This window comes from Schistocerca cancellata, chromosome 1 (assembly GCF_023864275.1).
Source record: "Schistocerca cancellata isolate TAMUIC-IGC-003103 chromosome 1, iqSchCanc2.1, whole genome shotgun sequence".
NCBI classification, from domain to species: Eukaryota; Metazoa; Arthropoda; class Insecta; order Orthoptera; family Acrididae; genus Schistocerca; species Schistocerca cancellata.
In genome coordinates, this window is record NC_064626.1 from 493,149,482 (window position 1) to 493,167,570 (window position 18,089).

General features: G+C 42.7%; 2 protein-coding genes across 2 annotated transcripts in view; one reads left to right on the top strand and one right to left on the bottom strand.

Annotated features, from left to right (window-relative positions):
• The window catches only part of LOC126177911 (josephin-1), a 53,885-nt gene extending 53,751 nt beyond the window's left edge, over positions 1-134 (bottom strand). The window contains exon 1 of the mRNA XM_049924494.1: positions 5-134. The gene's annotated coding sequence lies outside the window, so the exon portion shown is untranslated. The remainder of the gene's footprint in view (positions 1-4) is intronic.
• The window catches only part of LOC126177895 (syntenin-1-like), a 39,788-nt gene continuing 21,819 nt past the window's right edge, over positions 121-18,089 (top strand). Inside the window, exons 1-4 of the mRNA XM_049924490.1 lie at positions 121-257; positions 17,351-17,411; positions 17,514-17,714; positions 17,813-17,926. Coding sequence (XP_049780447.1) covers positions 17,361-17,411; positions 17,514-17,714; positions 17,813-17,926 — 366 coding nt within the window. The 5' untranslated portion in view covers positions 121-257; positions 17,351-17,360. The remainder of the gene's footprint in view (positions 258-17,350; positions 17,412-17,513; positions 17,715-17,812; positions 17,927-18,089) is intronic.

The window sequence follows — 18,089 nt, forward strand, 5'->3', positions numbered from 1 at the left end:
TTACGTGTGAATATTATGTTGTTCAAGCAGCTATGTATTTCCCAGTAAAAATGCTTGCTCTTTTTGTGATTCATAGTACATCCTTCCTTGTTATCATATGACGGTGCGTCACGCGTTTGGAGCTACTTCCTGCTGTTGGCAGCAAACAGCGAATATTGTGTTGAGTGCTGCTGAATAGCTGTCAAGAGCTCAACGAAGTGAAGCTTTAAATAAACTGTCGTGGAAAGTACATTCTTACATCTCTAATTAGGATTAAGGTAAGTTATGCTTATGAGTATTCATCCTTTATTGTTATTTAAGATCAGAAAAAGCTGTCGTTGTTCGTTACTTATCACTTTGTGGTTAATTGCACTCGCCTATGGAATACAATTTCTGAATTGACATCAGAGATTCGTGTTTATTTCTCGATAATGCAGGGAATAGCGAAAGTCACGGTGTCACCACTCTTTCTTTGAATCTTGAGTGTAACTAGGACTTTTGTTCGTAGTAATATTAATTTATTGCGTATGTTACATAAGTGTATGCTCTACAGTTTTGGGTCTTTCCAGATCAATGTACGTCAAGATTGAGTTTTATATCGTGGCTGTTGTTTACCGTTGTATCGTCTCGCCAATAAGTGCCTAGGCGTGACATGAGGAAATTAGTCTTTTAATTAGACTATAATTAGCGAGAATGAGGAAGGTCATTGTCGAGTAGGAGGTACTCGAATTATTGTCGGAAAAGTCTCTTGAAATATTTGAAGTTGTTCTGTATACCAGCTTGTTGTTCCACCAGATTCTGCCGTGTTTTACGGACTTGCGATCAAGTGGTGGGACATTCCCTGGCCCTGGGAAATCACTACCCACTCGTATATAGAGATACAATAAGAGAGATTAGAAATGTTAATGGAAGCGATCCGGTTCGAAGTTCGCTAGAGAAAAGAAAGCGTATCAATACATTGAGCAGGCTATTATTATTGCATTGTTGTGAAATCAGTCTCCCATTGATTGTGCGTTATGAATGTCTGTTGCTGGTTACATACAGACAGTTCTTATTTCTGATCTGATGTGTAGTAGTCGTGTGTACTTCTAATAGCGCAGTGAAATTTGCAGAAAACTGTCACTAAGCTCAGCATCATCAGAGTAGAGCGCATTCACACAGGACTCTAAAGATGAAGGAAACAGGAAAAACTAGGAGCAGGCAGCTAGGATTGATATTTCAAAACTCCTGTGCCGAAATGTGGGTAGCAATCTAAAACAGTCAAACCACATCCTGGAAAATATCAAATTAGCTTGTTGTGGTTATTTTCATACGATTATGACGTATGAAATCATGTTTTGAAGAAATTAGCTACTGGTTAAAGAAGTGCTTTATGCACAGAAAAGAGGCATAAGAATTATGAGCAGAGTCCACTCCAAAGTCTTATGCAGAAGTCTTATGCAGAAGTCTTATGCAGAAGTCTTATGCAGAAGTCTTATGCAGAAGTCTTATGCAGAAGTCTTATGCAGAAGTCTTATGCAGAAGTCTTATGCAGAAGTCTTATGCAGAAGTCTTATGCAGAAGTCTTATGCAGAAGTCTTATGCTTATGCAGAAGTCTTATGCAGAAGTCTTATGCTTATGCAGAAGTCTTATGCTTATGCAGAAGTCTTATGCTTATGCAGAAGTCTTATGCAGAAGTCTTATGCTTATGCAGAAGTCTTATGCAGAAGTCTTATGCAGAAGTCTTATGCTTATGCAGAAGTCTTATGCAGAAGTCTTGTGCTTATGCAGAAGTCTTGTGCTTATGCAGAAGTCTTATGCAGAAGTCTTGTGCTTATGCAGAAGTCTTATGCAGAAGTCTTGTGCTTATGCAGAAGTCTTATGCAGAAGTCTTATGCTTATGCAGAAGTCTTATGCTTATGCAGAAGTCTTATGCTTATGCAGAAGTCTTATGCAGAAGTCTTATGCAGAAGTCTTATGCAGAAGTCTTATGAAGGAACATGAGAGTCTTGCATTCACTGCACAATTTATATTCTTCATGATGTTTTTCACAAGAAAAAGGCTCATTTTAAATCAGATAGTGCACATCATAATCACAATATTAGGAGAAAGAATTATACACTATGGGAATACAGATGTGGGTATGGCACAGGATGAGGTCAGTTTCAGTGGCTGTAAGAGTATTAATGCCCTTTCACTTCAAATTGTTTAGTGGATGATGAGCTCTTTAGGGTCATTTTACACTAGTGTACAGTTCCGTGAGCCACAATGTCTGTAGTATAAACACATGGATACATTCCCAGATCCTTATTTGTGTACATGTTACTTTCTTAAGTGTAAACACATTTAAATACTTATATTTTTGTGTAATAGAACCTAGCTTGTAGTTATCCTAGTATAAAATAGTTTTACTATTTGCATAATACCATACAATATAACCACAACAAACTCGTAAAACTTACATGTTCCACATTCTGTGGTATGTTCATAATATGGATCGTCAGAACATGAAATAAAACAAAACACTATGCATGGAAGCAGAACCACTTGCTGTCTGGTAGGTGTCATTGATCGAGCATTCTCCTATCCCCAAGACTTATTTCAGAGTACCCTAACTAAGAATGCAGCTAAATATGTCACTGTCCACATTTGCATCGTCAATACACTAAATACAAAACAATTAGCAATGTTAAGTTTGTCATATTTGATTAGTTGTAAATTCTTTTGCTATGGATGGTGATGGAAAAATTGCCAGTTCATTGAAATCTCTTCCGTTTTTCAGCTTCAAGCAATCAAAATGAGCTGTTGGTGTTGTCAGTTTTGTGTTTTGGTTGTTCCTTAATTTTGATGCCCTATTTGGGCTGACAATTGAATTTTAAGAAAGTAGATGTAACTTATGTATGAAATGAAATATATATTGTGCCAAATTGTTCATATATTGCACACACTCTTCCTGTAGGCCCTCCATGTTAATGTCTAGCTGTCCTATGAGATCTCATTACGACTATAAACAATGTGTGTGTCATGTTGAGATGGACAATGTTGCTAAGTAGTTATAAATAGGTAACCATCATACGTAAAGTACTGGTCGCATTTTATGAAATTTCTTACTGTTCCTAATAATCTGATGTAAGTGTAACCGAATACAAATAGAAAATATTTAGGCACGTATACCAGGTAGAAACACTGCCCTTCCATGTGTACACAATCTGACAAACATTAATTTGCTCTGTGAAAGGAACATATAAATGAATGAGATTAAGGCACTGTATCATTTAAGCCATCTTAGAGCTCCATTTCATTGAAGAGTAGGGGTTTGTCACTTGTTAATTCCTTACAAGCTAATAGAGTAGGCAATGCAGCATTTTTTTCATGAATAGCTCTGAGGGAGGAAATTTGCACTGGATCATTTGGTCAGAAAAGGATATGAGCTGCTGAATAATGTTAAAGTTGGGTGATTGTGCTGTCCACATCACATATTTCAATTCTCACAATTATTTTTAAAATACTCCCTGAGCAAACTTAGCAAGTCTGGATTGGAACTTTGCCATTTTGGAAATTAGATTCCATTTTATGATTAATATCTGTAGCATTGGAGTTACACAGCTACTTACATGTTCATTCAATCTCTGAGCACAATGCAATCTTGAGCATAGTAGAATGAACAGTGAATCATCACAGCAGAAAAGTCATCTCATCAAAGAGTAACATACATGTTTAATGTTAGAAAGGAGGCTTCATGTTTTATATGTGTTGGCGTTAAAATAAATTTGCTCCAACTAATTGTGTTCTAACCATCTAAATTTCATCAAAGTCAGGTAGATGAACATCACATAATATGTCTGACCTGTTTTGTAGACGAGAGGATATAAGATGAACATCAACAAAAGCAAAACTAGGATAATGGAATGTAGTCGAATTAAGTCTGATGATGCTGAGGGTATTAGATTAGGAAATGAGACACTTAAAGTAGTAAAGGAGTTTTGCTATTTGGGGAGCAAAATAACTGATGATGGTCGAAGGAGAGAGGATATAAAATGTAGACTGGCAATGGGAAGGAAAGTGTTTCTGAAGAAGAGAAATTTGTTAACATCGAGTATAGATTTAAGTGTCAGGAAGTCATTTCTGAAAGTACTTGTATGGAGTGTAGCCATGTATGGAAGTGAAACATGAACGATAATTAGTTTAGACAAGAAGAGAATAGAAGCTTTCGAAATGTGGTGCTACAGAAGAATGCTGAAGATTAGATGGGTAGGCCACATAACTAATGAGGAGGTGTTGAATAGGATTGGGGAGAAGAGAAGTTTGTGGCACAACTTGACTAGAAGAAGGGATCGGTTGGTAGGACATGTTCTGAGGCATCAAGGGATCACCAATTTAGTATTGGAGGGCAGCGTGGAGGGTAAAAATCGTAGAGGGAGACCAAGAGATGAATACACCAAGCAGATTTAGAAGGATGTAGGTTGCAGTAGGTACTGGAAGATGAAGAAGGTTGCACAGGATAGAGTCGCATGGAGAGCTGCATCAAACCAGTCTCAGGACTGAAGACAACAACAACAACAACAACAACAACATGTACTTCACTCTATACCATTCTGTTGACCCCTACCTTCACTATATGGACAGTTTTAACACAGGAATAACTAATGTTAACTCATCGCAAAAATGCTGCAGTATGTGGGTGTTCCTTTCCTTTCTGTGAGTTTTATTTTGTACAGTCCCACTTAAAATTAAGTGAAATGGTGCAGTACATTAAGTCACTGGATTTACATTCTACAAGAAATGGAAGGAAGAAAGAGAGAAATAACAGTATTAATCAGTAGAAATAATTGTTTTTAACATCCCATCAATGAGGATCATCAGAGACAGAGCACAAGTTCGAATTGGACACAGTAGGAAAGGAAATTGCCATATTTCACTGAAAGGAACCTACCAGAGTCTTGACAAATGACACAATGGGAAACCTAAATCTGGAAGAGAATTTGTACCCTCTTTCTCAAAAAAACCACAGAGCCACCTTGCTTCGCAACGCCAGAAGAGTTGAGTCAGGTTTAGTTTTTTCATAGATTCCAAAAGTTTAATTTTCATTATGCTTGACACAAACAAAACACTGTCTCACACAAATCAAATATCCTCCACCAACACTCAACAGGTCACAACTCTTTTACCAGCCACCATGCTGCTTGTTTCTGTCAAAGCCACCTCATTCTACACAAGCATCCCCAATACCAATGGCCTTTCCACCATTGGACACTATATTTCCCAACTCTTCGCTCACACCATACCTGTAACAACCTTCCTGATCACCATGACTAACTATATCCTCGCCCACAATTACTTCTCCTTTCAAGACATCACCTACAACCAAATGTGCAGCACAGCTGGGGGCACCTGCATGGCATCATCCTTTCCAACCTTTTTCTGGGCCGTCTAGAGGAACCCATGTAGCCTCCCAGAATCCCAAACACCTCACTAAGTTCAGATTCATTGATGGCATTTTCATTGCAGCATTAAAAATACCTATCTTGCATATTACTCCTCTTATGCATTCACACTTTTTTGCCATTAATGCAATTTGAAATTAAATAATCAGAATACAGAGTCGTAAAAGTAAATTTCAAAGCTCAGGAAATGTCAAGATCTTAAGTCTAAATCTTGACAAAAATTTAAATTGGAAGGTACATTTAGACTGCTTAGAAAGTAAATTAAATAGCATAGCATTTGTAAAGTGAATTTTATCAGATGCTACAAACATGGACACCAGAAAAATAATTTATTCAACCTGTTACTTTAAATTGGATTTTTGCTATAATCTTCTATAGGAATTCACAAATGTTGTGAGGCTTCTAGAATTGCAAACAAAATAGTTGTAAATGTGCATTGCCAACAGGTATCTTGCTGTGAAAAAAGTCTTGGTTCACCGAAGAGATTACTTGCAGAAGTGCCCTTGTTGCATTGCATGCCGGTATTGGAAATAACTTGTGTAATAAACAGTGGTAGCAGAATTTGCTGAATCACAAGTCAGTGTTACGAAAAGGGAGATTTTTGCTACTCATCATTTAGTGGAGATGTTGAGTCACAGACAGACACTGTAAAAAGAATGCTAAACTTTTTGTTGTGCCTGTCTGCGACTCAGCATTTCTGCTACACTCCTGGAAATTGAAATAAGAACACCGTGAATTCATTGTCCCAGGAAGGGGAAACTTTATTGACACATTCCTGGGGTCAGATACATCACATGATCACACTGACAGAACCACAGGCACATAGACACAGGCAACAGAGCATGCACAATGTCGGCACTAGTACAGTGTATATCCACCTTTCGCAGCAATGCAGGCTGCTATTCTCCCACGGAGATGATCGTAGAGATGCTGGATGTAGTCCTGTGGAACGGCTTGCCATGCCATTTCCACCTGGCGCCTCAGTTGGACCAGCGTTCGTGCTGGACGTGCAGACCGCGTGAGACGACGCTTCATCCAGTCCCAAACATGCTCAATGGGGGACAGATCCGGAGATCTTGCTGGCCAGGGTAGTTGATTTACACCTTCTAGAGCACGTTGGGTGGCACGGGATACATGCGGACGTGCATTGTCCTGTTGGAACAGCAAGTTCCCTTGCCGGTCTAGGAATGGTGGAACGATGGGTTCGATGACGGTTTGGATGTACCGTGCACTATTCAGTGTCCCCTCGACGATCACCAGTGGTGTACGGCCAGTGTAGGAGATCGCTCCCCACACCATGATGCCGGGTGTTGGCCCTGTGTGCCTCGGTCGTATGCAGTCCTGATTGTGGCGCTCACCTGCACGGCGCCAAACACGCATAAGACCATCATTGGCACCAAGGCAGAAGCGACTCTCATCGCTGAAGACGACACGTCTCCATTCGTCCCTCCATTCACGCCTGTCACGACACCACTGGAGGCGGGCTGCACGATGTTGGGGCGTGAGCGGAAGACGGCCTAACGGTGTGCGGGACCGTAGCCCAGCTTCATGGAGACGGTTGCGAATGGTCCTCGCCGATACCCCAGGAGCAACAGTGTCCCTAATTTGCTGGGAAGTGGCGGTGCGGTCCCCTACGGCACTGCGTAGGATCCTACGGTCTTGGCGTGCATCCGTGCGTCGCTGCGGTCCGGTCCCAGGTCGACGGGCACGTGCACCTTCCGTCGACCACTGGCGACAACATCGATGTACTGTGGAGACCTCACGCCCCACGTGTTGAGCAATTCGGCGGTACGTCCACCCGGCCTCCCGCATGCCCACTATACGCCCTCGCTCAAAGTCCATCAACTGCACATACGGTTCACGTCCACGCTGTCGCGGCATGCTACCAGTGTTAAAGACTGCGATGGAGCTCCGTATGCCACGGCAAACTTGCTGACACTGACGGCGGCGGTGCACAAATGCTGCGCAGCTAGCGCCATTCGACGGCCAACACCGCGGTTCCTGCTGTGTCCACTGTGCCGTGCGTGTGATCATTGCTTGTACAGCCCTCTCGCAGTGTCCGGAGCAAGTATGGTGGGTCTGACACACCGGTGTCAATGTGTTCTTTTTTCCATTTCCAGGAGTGTATATGGTGAGTAGCAGTCTCTCATTTTCATAATATTGCTATTATTCTGTCAAGGATTTTCCATAGTTTGAATCGTAAGTCAGTTGTTGGCAGCCAGTTAGAATGCTCATTCATAATTTTCTGTGGATAGTAAATGAAGTTTACTGATACTTTGTTCTATTAGGTTAGAATTTAACCACTTCATTGGAATTTTCGGTAAAATCTGAAATAAGACATACGAGTAGGTTACTGCAATGGTGAACATATATCTCGGGCTATGCTACACATCAGTCTATTACAGCAGCCTTATTTTCATGTTGAGATTCTATGATTTTTGCCAGCTTACTAGCAAATTGTCACATTCTAACCTACCCTAGATCTCGAGCTACACTTCAGGTCAGTCTGTCAGTACATCCAGCTTTCTTCCATTCACATTCGCTGGCTTCCCTAACTTACAGCGAGACTGTCACATACCAACCTAACCTAGGCCTTGGGCTTTGCTACAAGTCAGTCTGTCAAAACAACTAGGTTTTTTCCTCATTTGTGTTAAAAACAAGTGTAATCAATTTGCATCTTATTCTGAAAGAAATCACTGGCTACCACATACTATCACTGAAGTGGCTATAACCAAAGTCAGAATTGCCACCATCAATACACAACACACGATCTATGAACAACGAAAGTTTATTTTTATTTATCAATAGTAGGTATTGTACAGCCGTATCACAGTAATGTGTATAAAATAGTATAACATTTTTGTATTTCTCTCAAAAATTTCTGCTGTAAATCGCGACATGTCCCTTATATAACAAATCAAATGATTTGAAAATTGTACCAAATGAAATGAATAAATCGCATATCAGTCAGTTGTTTTGTGTCCAATTTTAGGGATATGTTTATTCATGAGACTCTGCTTTGGCTTCAAACACAAGATTGTGTTTGAACAGACAAGGATTGTGACTCTCACTTCAAACTGCTGTGACCTTGTAATTAGGGGAGCTGTTGAAATTAAACTGTGTGACAGCAGCGTTGAGGCAATGATAAGTCTGTCATTTAAGTGCTTGTAACATTTTTCATTTTTCTGTTTCCACAAGTTTTTGTCAATATACAAATTATGAGATGGTGATTGGTGGTGGTGGTGGTGGTGGTGGTGGTGGTGGTGGTGATTATGATGACGACGACGACAATAATGTCATTAATACAGTCAAGTAGTCACACTTCGTTTAGTAGATGCTAATTAATATTAGATGTTCGCTGTATACTTGACTAAGATGTACAGTACTCCCCAGAAACAGCACACCTTCAGTGATACTGATGCCAACATATGCATCTACATTTATACTCTGCAAACCACCATAAGGTACATGGCTAACCCAAGAAATTCACTAGGCCTATTTATTTACATTAGTGATGTTTATGTTAATCCTGGGAACTTTGTTATTATAGTGCACAGATCTGTACATATTCTGTTTCCTTTATTGTGAAGTAATAATATTTCTTGTTGTTTCGTTTGTGTGTTCAGTACTCATCACTTTCCAGCATAGTAGAATTATTTGTTGTTTTAGGTGATAGCCCAGTCTTAGATATTGTTATGATGATTTTCCTATTTTATGTTTCAAAATAGAGCATAGAAGTTAGAATTTTTCAGTCCACGATTAGTGTGCATTTTTTTATTTAATATTAAGCAGCTAGCTTGTGCGGTATACCTGCAACAATGCTTCTAATTGGCTAGCATGTTTTGTTCATGAAAGTCTAAGAAATTATCTATGAAATCAGCCCTCAGAAATTTGACAAACTCTTTTTAATGTTGAGGCTTTAACTCCATGGAATAGAGTAGACAGGTAAAAGTCTAGATCGTGGCCAGTGGCATACTAACATGTTTCATGCAGCATTATTGCCAGCACTAGCCATGAGGTATGAAGGGAAGGAGCCTATGCAGCCATTGTGAAAGCAGCGGACAGACAATGTTTAGAAGGAACACTGTCATGTCCCCATGTCAATATATCACAACCTCAGAAATCTTAACACATTCAGAAAACATAAGCAAATAAGAGTATTTTGACAACCAAGATTATTAATGTAATTTAAGCTGTGCTGTAGGGTCCCATCCTACCCACGACCTCATTGTGAGCTATTCGAAAGAAGCACATGTGACTAAAACTGTTGTAATGCAACCTTACCCAAGCCATGGGTTAAGCTACAGATCAGTATATCACCACAACCAGGTAATCACGACCAAGTTGTCATACTCCAACCTAACCACAACCTAGTAATTCATGATGCACTCAAAAAAATCAAATATTTGTAACAATGCAGATTATGAATATAATTTTTGATCATTTCACATGCTCTGCTTTTAAGTCCCAAGGTAGTCACACATTCGTAATTGATGACATATTCAGAAAAGGTCAAATATTTGTGACAACGGTGAAAAAGAGAATGGTGTCTCTTTCAGGCTAGATATCCATTGCTTCTTTCCTCACTTCTCATTGGCTACATCAATATATCGTACTAGTGGCTACACAAAACTGATGCATTGTGACCTATGAGCAGCAGAGAAACACCACTATGACTGCTGCTGGCTTGGGTCTAGACTTCAGCCGAGTAGACCATACATGCTCTCTCTCTCTCTCTCTCTCTCTCTCTCTCTCTCTCTCTCTCTCTCTCTCTGTGTCTGTGTGTGTGTGTGTGTGTGTGTGTGTGTGTGTGTGTGTGTGTGTGTGTGTGTGTGTACAGTACACCAATGGATAACATCTTATTAAAGGAAACTTACTAAGGGTGACCCAAGGAAGGGATTCTTCAAACTAACAAAAGGAAACTAGCAGTCATAACAACACTTTGGTTCATTGCCAGTAAGACATCAAACAAAATTATTTGCCCACTAATATCAAGCATATAAACATTTAAAAGTCGACAATGGATAGCAAATACGAATTATTGCTTTGGCACAGGTGGGTGGACTCAATGAAACTATATTACATATACAGCCAGTGACTGCGAAAAGGCTAGTGATTTGCAGAAGTATCCCTGGAAAAGCAAGAATGAACACCAATTCTTTTGCTAAAGTGCTTGATGGGTGTAACTAGCTGGCGGTGAATGTAAAATTTGGGCATTGAAACTCTGATGAAAATTAAGTAGCTTTGCTTCCCACTTGCCTTGGTGGCCGCATTGACAGCTGCAGTCGCAGCTGGAATTTCTTAGTCCAGCTTGGCCTCCGTACTTTGCTCTAAGTTGGAGACACCTATCTCTGCAGATATCTTCTAAGACTGCTTAAAGTGAAGGGCATTGTCGACGGCGTGCCTGAAGCAAGTCTATTCTTCGATATCTCTGCCACAAGTGTCTCCTCCAATGTCCCTGCAACAAATTTTCTCTGACATCCTCTATGACACTTAGCTGGTTCTACCAGCATCAGAATCTCACTGGGTAACTGCAACAGACATTGCACATTCTGATTAATAATAATTTTTATACACAATTTCATACTCTTGGAGATTTTGTCATGGTTAAACGATAATGATATGGCATGGGAAAGAAGGCAGATAATATGTCCCACAGCATTACAGATTTCAAGCCATGACCAATCAAAAGCCTTGCGTGTAGGCATGCATTGGACATCTTGCTTTCTGCCAAAATAGTTATTGTGAGCCAATCGCACTTACCCGGATTTTTCCTGCACAGCAGCTCCCACAGTCTGGAGTCTCACTCAAAATGTAACTCTGATCCGAATTTGCTTTTATCCTTAGTTAGGATTCACATACCGTACTTTCTTTCACTCCTGGCAATGATTTGTTCAGACCCCCAGTGGGCTTGCTACTCTTTGGGGGGTTTGTGCTTGGCTACAACAGGGCCCCAGCTTGTGTAGCATCTTTTCCCTTCCATGCTGCATGTCTGTCCTCTTGCTATTCTTTTTCCCCTCCTTTGGGGAACATGTGTGGGGTGTTTTTGGGAGTGTTCCACATTGTCTGTCGCTGACATAAGAACAGTCTCACCACTGTTTTTTTTTCCCTTTTCCTTTCTTTGTTTCCCTTCCCCTCTCTTTCCTCCGCTTTGTCATTTGAGATTCCTCATTTTCTTCTTCCTTCCTGTGCACTCTTGAAGGCCAGCCCACACATCTGACACGTAACAGATGACTGGGTAACGCGTAATTCCCAGCCCCGGGTCAACAGGTAGTGTTCGCACGTATCTCCTGGTACAGGCCAGGCCCAAGGAGGGGTGATTGCCTCAGCTACAACCTTCCCAAATTGCCAATCGGTCCCTCTGTCAAGTGTTCAGGAGGTGTGACCTGAGGTGTGAACGATCACCTAACATGGGTGTGCCCCTTGTGAAGAGAGCCTCCCAGTTGGACAGAGCGCGCCATCAGAGAGACTGGCAATTATGGGGATTTTCTTGCAATGAGTCAATCATCTTCACAATCAGCGTCTACAAAACGTAAGCAGAATGAGGCTAACAATTCAAAGACACTTCCAGCTGCACCATGTTTACTTCTGGTGTCACATACTGAAGACAGTCAGTCCTTCGCCACAGTAAATCCATTTATTATTCAGAAAGGTGTTGATGCAGTTGCCGGCCCTGTGAAATTCTGCTCTCATGTGTGGAATGGCTCTTTGCTTTTGGAAACTACTTCTGATTCTCAAGCACAACAGCTGCTTGCCACCTTGCTTCTCCATGGCTATCCTGTTCGTATCTAGGGCCATAGAATTCTGAATTCTTCCCATGGTGTTATTTACATTAGGCTGCTCAACGGACTGACTGGGGCCGAAATCCAGTCTTACCTCTCTGATCAGGATGTCATTGCCATCCATCGGAGGATGAGAAAGGTAGATCCCTCCTTAGTGCCCACCCGCACTCTTTTTCTTACCTTTGATACAGTGGTGCTTCCGTCCAAGATGAAAGCAGGCTATGAAATTATCACAGTCTGACATACATTCTGAACCGTATGCGCTGCTACCAGTGTCATCGTTTCAACCACAATAGAATCTCTTGTTGACACCCAGCCAAATGTGTCACCTCTGGTAGGGATGCAGACGATGGCAATTTTTCGCCTCCTTCTCCCTGCGGTACCAACTGCAATGGCGGCCACGCCGCCTCCTCTCAGGATTCTCCCGTGTATCTTGATGAGTGGGCTGTCAAGGAGATCTGGGTAAAGGAAAAAGTGCCTTACCCAGTCGCTCGCAAGTTATTGGCTGGTTGCAAACCCTGCGTTCTCCCCTCTGGCACCTATAGTTCTGTTCTTGTTACCCCACATTCCATGAAGGACATGGCCATGCAGATGTGCATCCTCGAATTCAGCTCTGAGGTTGTGAAATTGCCCATTGTCAAGGTAGCATCGCCAACCCCCCATCCACCTGTGCAACAAGCCATCAGACTCTTGCCTGAAGGGGCAAAGCAACCAGCTACATAAATGGTAGGCCGGAAAGGACTGAAAGAGTGCTCCCTTGAAGACTTCATATGTCCCTTCAGCCAAAAACCACCTGAAGTCTTCCTCTAACAGGAAAGGCTTAAAGACGGTGTTGCCACGTAATACCTTAGCCTGGCCAGCCTCCGTGTTGATGGTGCGCATCTCCAACCTTTTTTCTGCATTGGACTCCACAGACCGACAGCACAAGCAAGCCGATGCTTCTGTGGACCCCATGGAGCAGGATCCTCCTGCTTCTGTGCGCTTTAGCAGCTGCTGAGGTGACACCCCTTCATCTCTTCCTGATCGCGACTCTCTTCCAATGGACCGTTCATGGCCTTTGATCCCACAAAGAGGATTTATGGTTGCTTGTAGCATCGCAGTGTTCTCTTGTACTCTGCCTTGAGCAAACAAAATTGCCACCTCACGACTGCTTTGAGCTTTCAAATTTCTTCCTGGTTCATTTTGACCTTCCCCTTGAGGTCAGCATTCCATCTCATGGGGTCATCAGGCTGCTGATACGGGATGATGATCATAGTCAACCCATCTCCCAGACTACCCATCTTCAAGCTGTTGCAGTTCCCCATTTTCTTCCTCACCTGACTTCTTCCCTCTGTACCATTTATGTCCTCCCGTCATTTGATGTCACCAGGGCAGACTTCCTTCAGCTTATTGGGCAGCTACTTCCCCCATTTCTGCTACTCGGTGACTTTAATGCGCATCATCCCCTTTGGGGTTTTCCCAGAACCTATCAGAGAGGTGCCCTCTTGGCTGACTTTCTTAATTAACTCAACCCCTTCTGCCTTAACACTGGAGCACCCACATTCCTTTCTGACTCTTCACACACCTATTCCCATTTGGATCTATCCTTCTGCACTGCCAAGCTTGCCCATTGTCTAGAGTGGTCTGTTCTTTCTGACACATACTCGAGCAACCATTTCCCATGTGCTATCCATTCGCTGACTCCTACCCCCACCTGCATGCACACCCAAATGGCAGCTTACTAAGGCTGACTGGCTGCTTTACTCCCTCTTGATGACCTTCAAAGAACAGGATTTCCCCAGTTATGATGACCATGTGGAATACCTCACGAATGTTATCCTTATGCTGCAGAACATTCCATTCCTTGCACTTTGTCTTTACCACACTTTGTCCCAGTTCCTTGGTAGACTGAGGCATGCCGTTCACGCACGGAGCCATGAACTCTGAACTTTTAACCATCATCCTATGACGGCAAATTACATTCATTGTAAACATATGCATGCGAAGTGTCGTCGCGTTCTTTGGGAAAGTATAAAAGCTTGCTGGATTTCATTCACTAGTCCTTTTAACAGTTCCTCCCCTTCCTCTGTTGTGTGGACCAACTTCTGACAGCTGTCTGGGACCAAGATCCATTCGCCAATTTCCGGCCTGAAAGTAGCGGGTGATATTATCGTGGACGCTATTGCTATCTCCAATACTTTGGGCCACCGATTTGCGGAAAGTTCGAGCTCTTCCCACTATCACCCTGCCTTCCTTCATCAGAAGTGAGTGGAGGAGGCTTGGGTGATACCCTTTTCTCAGAATCGTGAGTGCTACAATGACACCTTTACTATGAGGAAGCTAGATCATTCTCTCAGTTCACCCTAATCCTCCGCCCCAGGGCCAGACGCCATCCACATTCAGATGTTGCAGCACCTCTCTCTTGTGGGTAAGCACTTTCTGCTTAATACATACAACCGCATCTGGGCAGAGGGCACATTTCCCGGATGTTGGCGTGAAGCCACTGTCATGCCCATACCTAAGCCCGGTAAGTACAAAAACCTTCCTTCTAGCTACCACCCCATCTCTCTCACCAGTTGCATTTGTGAGGTGATGGAACCTATGAGTCATACCCAGCTGGTATGGTGGCTCGAGTCTTACAATTTACTAACGACGACTACATAGTATGTATTTAGAGTGCAGTGTTCTGCAGTTGACCATCTCGTTACTTTGTCCACCCGTGCCATGAATGGTTTTCTATGGAAACCCCAAACTGTGGCTGTGTTTTTCAATTTGGAAAAGGCCTATGACACCTTACGTGGGGCTTCCATGGCCACCTGCCCTTTTTCCTTCAGGAAATTTTAAAAGACATGAGCTTTCAAGATGTGTGTGGGTCCTGCCTTGTCGGACACCTTTATCCAGGATAACTGTGTGCCTCAGGGTTCCGTCCTGAGCGTCATCCTCTTTGCTATCGCCATTAACCCTATAATGGACTGTCTCCTGCCAGGCATCTCCGGCTCCCTTTTTGTTGACGATTTTGCCATTTATTGCTATTCTCCATGGACATGTCTCCCTGAGCGGCATCTTCAGCGATGTCTTGATCGTCTTTACTCCTGGAGCATCAACAGTGGCATTCGTTTTTCCACTGCCAAATCCGTCTCTATGAATTTCTGGTGGCGCAAATGGTTCCTCCCAGCATCTTTACATCTTGGCCTGTTACCCTTCCATTTGTTGAAGCTATGAAATTCCTGAGGCTCATGCTCAATAGGAAACTCCCTTGGTCCTCCCATGTGTCTTAACTGGCAGCCCACTGTATGCGGTCCCTCAATGTCCTGTGTCCTCAGTGGTACTTCCTGGGGTGCCGATCGAACCACCCTCCTCCATTTGTGTTGGTCTATTGTCCGTTCAAAACTCGACTATGGGTGCTCTCTTTATGCGTCTGCACGTCCATGTCTCTTTAAGTCGTCACAATACTATCCACCATCGTGGCATCTGTTTGGCCACTGGCGCCTTTTACACTAGCCCAGTTGAGAGTCTGTATGCTGCAACTGCTGAACTACCACTACCCTCCTCCATGACTTTCTCCTCAGCAGGTATGCATGCCGTTTTTGTGACATGTGTTGCCAACCATCCTATGCCTCCTGCTTCAATGATTACTTTGATCGCTAGTATGGGGCACGCCCCCTTCTCTGTTACCTCCTGGAGTCCACTTTCAGCCCTTGCTACGGCAGCTTGACTTCACACTACCTGCAACTTCACCGTCTTGGCTTCGTGAAGTGGCCCGTCTTACCCTTGGCCTTCATTCACTTCCTAAGGACACTACTCTAGCTGCCTTCAGTTTCACGACCTTCACATGGAATTTTGCGGAAGTACCTTTTTGTACATTGATGGCTCTTGGACTGACCGTGGTGTCTGGTGTGCCTTCGTCATTGGCACCCATGTCTTTAGATATTGGCTTCCGTCTCACTGCTCAGTATTTACAGCCGAGCTCTTTGCCCTGTATCAGGCCACGGAGTACGTTTGGCAACACAAACTTTTCAATTGTGTCCTCTGCTCAGACTCTCTTAGCACCCTGCAAATTCTATGTGCGCTTTACACTGTCCATCGCTTAGTACAATGGGTCCAGGAAAACTGTCACACTTGGTGGAGCCACTGTGCCAGGAAACAAGGCTGCAGCCCTCATACCTCAGCCCACTAATTTCTATATTCCCTCCAATGATCTCTGTGTTGCTGTCTGTCAGGAGGTGGTATCCCTTTGGCATCACCATTGGTCCTCCCTTCAAGGGAAAGAGTTCAGGATTAGTAAGCCTCTCCCAGCATCTAGGACAACTTCCTCTCGACCCTCCTGCCGGGAAGAAGTCATTTTAACTCGGTTGCGTATTGGGCACTGCCTTTTTAGCCATATTGGGCTCTGCCTTTTTAGCCATCTACATTTGATAAGTGGCGCTCCCCCACCACTTTGTGCACATTGTGCCCAAGTTTTAACTGGCCGCCACTTCCTGATGGAATGTCCATTTTTTTAACCATTTATTGGCATCTTATCCATCATCTTTGCCTCTCCCGCTTGAGTTTGCTGGCTGAGTTACCGGCTGTTTTAGCAAATGAAGCGCAGGCTGTTGACCACATTTTACTTTAACCGTCAGAGCAATATGGCAAAGGTGAAGGCGATTTAATTTTTGGTTTTGGACCTATGTTTCTGTATGGTGCCTTTAGTAACCCTTTCTCCATATCCCTGTTTTTAGCTGTCTTCTCTTATGTCAGTTGGGATTGATGTTTAGTAATTTTTTTTAACTCCTCTCTGTTTTTGTGTTCTATAGCTTTGATGTGGGTGCGTATGACCCCAGTTGTTTTTGTGCCCTGAAACAAAACAAACAAACAATGATTTGTTAGTGTGAGGAATGCTACAATGCATTGTATTATGGATTGCATGTTTAACTGTAGGTTCCCTTACAACTGCATTGAGAAATCAGTTCAGAATTTCAAGGAAGGCAAAGGCATACTGCCTACAGTAGGCCTTTGCCTTGTAAAGCACAGTGGCATTCAAACCAACCTTCAGAGTGAGGAGAGCTTTGTCTTTTTTATGTCAGTATAAGGGTTCATTAGACCACTGTAGTATGTGATGCCCATGATGTCTGATGGATTTCTTTGCATTTTGTGGAACTAGTTCTATGATATAAGAGTAATCAACATGACTCTCACTTTTCCAGGTTGCCCAAAATGTCTTTGTATCCATCACTTGAGGATATGAAAGTCGATCAGATGGCAAGGGTGAGTGACAGTGAAAATATGTTAAAATTAGCAGTTTAGCTAGTACATACTTGTGCAGACAGAAGTGTTAAATGTATTTTTGCTTCAAACGGTTTGTTTCAGGCCCAGTATCAAGCCGCAACAGAATACGCTCCACCGCCACCAGCTACCACTATGCCCTTGCCATACAGTGTGTCCCCATCTGCACCTGCTTCTTTCGGCACCACACTGTATCCAACACTAAATGAATTCATGGGATTGGAATTGTCTCAAGAAGTAATTGCACAAAATATGCCTGAATATGCTGTTGCTGTACCTCCACCGGTAATTAAAATTTATCTTGTTGTGTTGACTGTAACACACAATATGTGACCACTCGGAATATTATATGCTTATTTACCCTTTTTTTTTTTTTTTTAAAGAGAGAAATAGCTGTTCCATCTGCAACAGGAGGTCCTCTTTCTGGTATGATTGCGCCACTATCAGGTCAGTCGTTGGGTTTAAAAAGAGCACAGGTCACCCATGGAGTTAGGGAGGTATGTAACAACAATTTTTATCTTTTCTGATTGTAATATGTATGCTTGTGTACAACATGAGGCACACAATGTATAAATGATTGTTTTCTTCTTCAGTTGCCTTAAATCATTAACAGCTTTTTGAAGATTCTTGTCCCATATTGGATTGTCATTTAAATTTTGG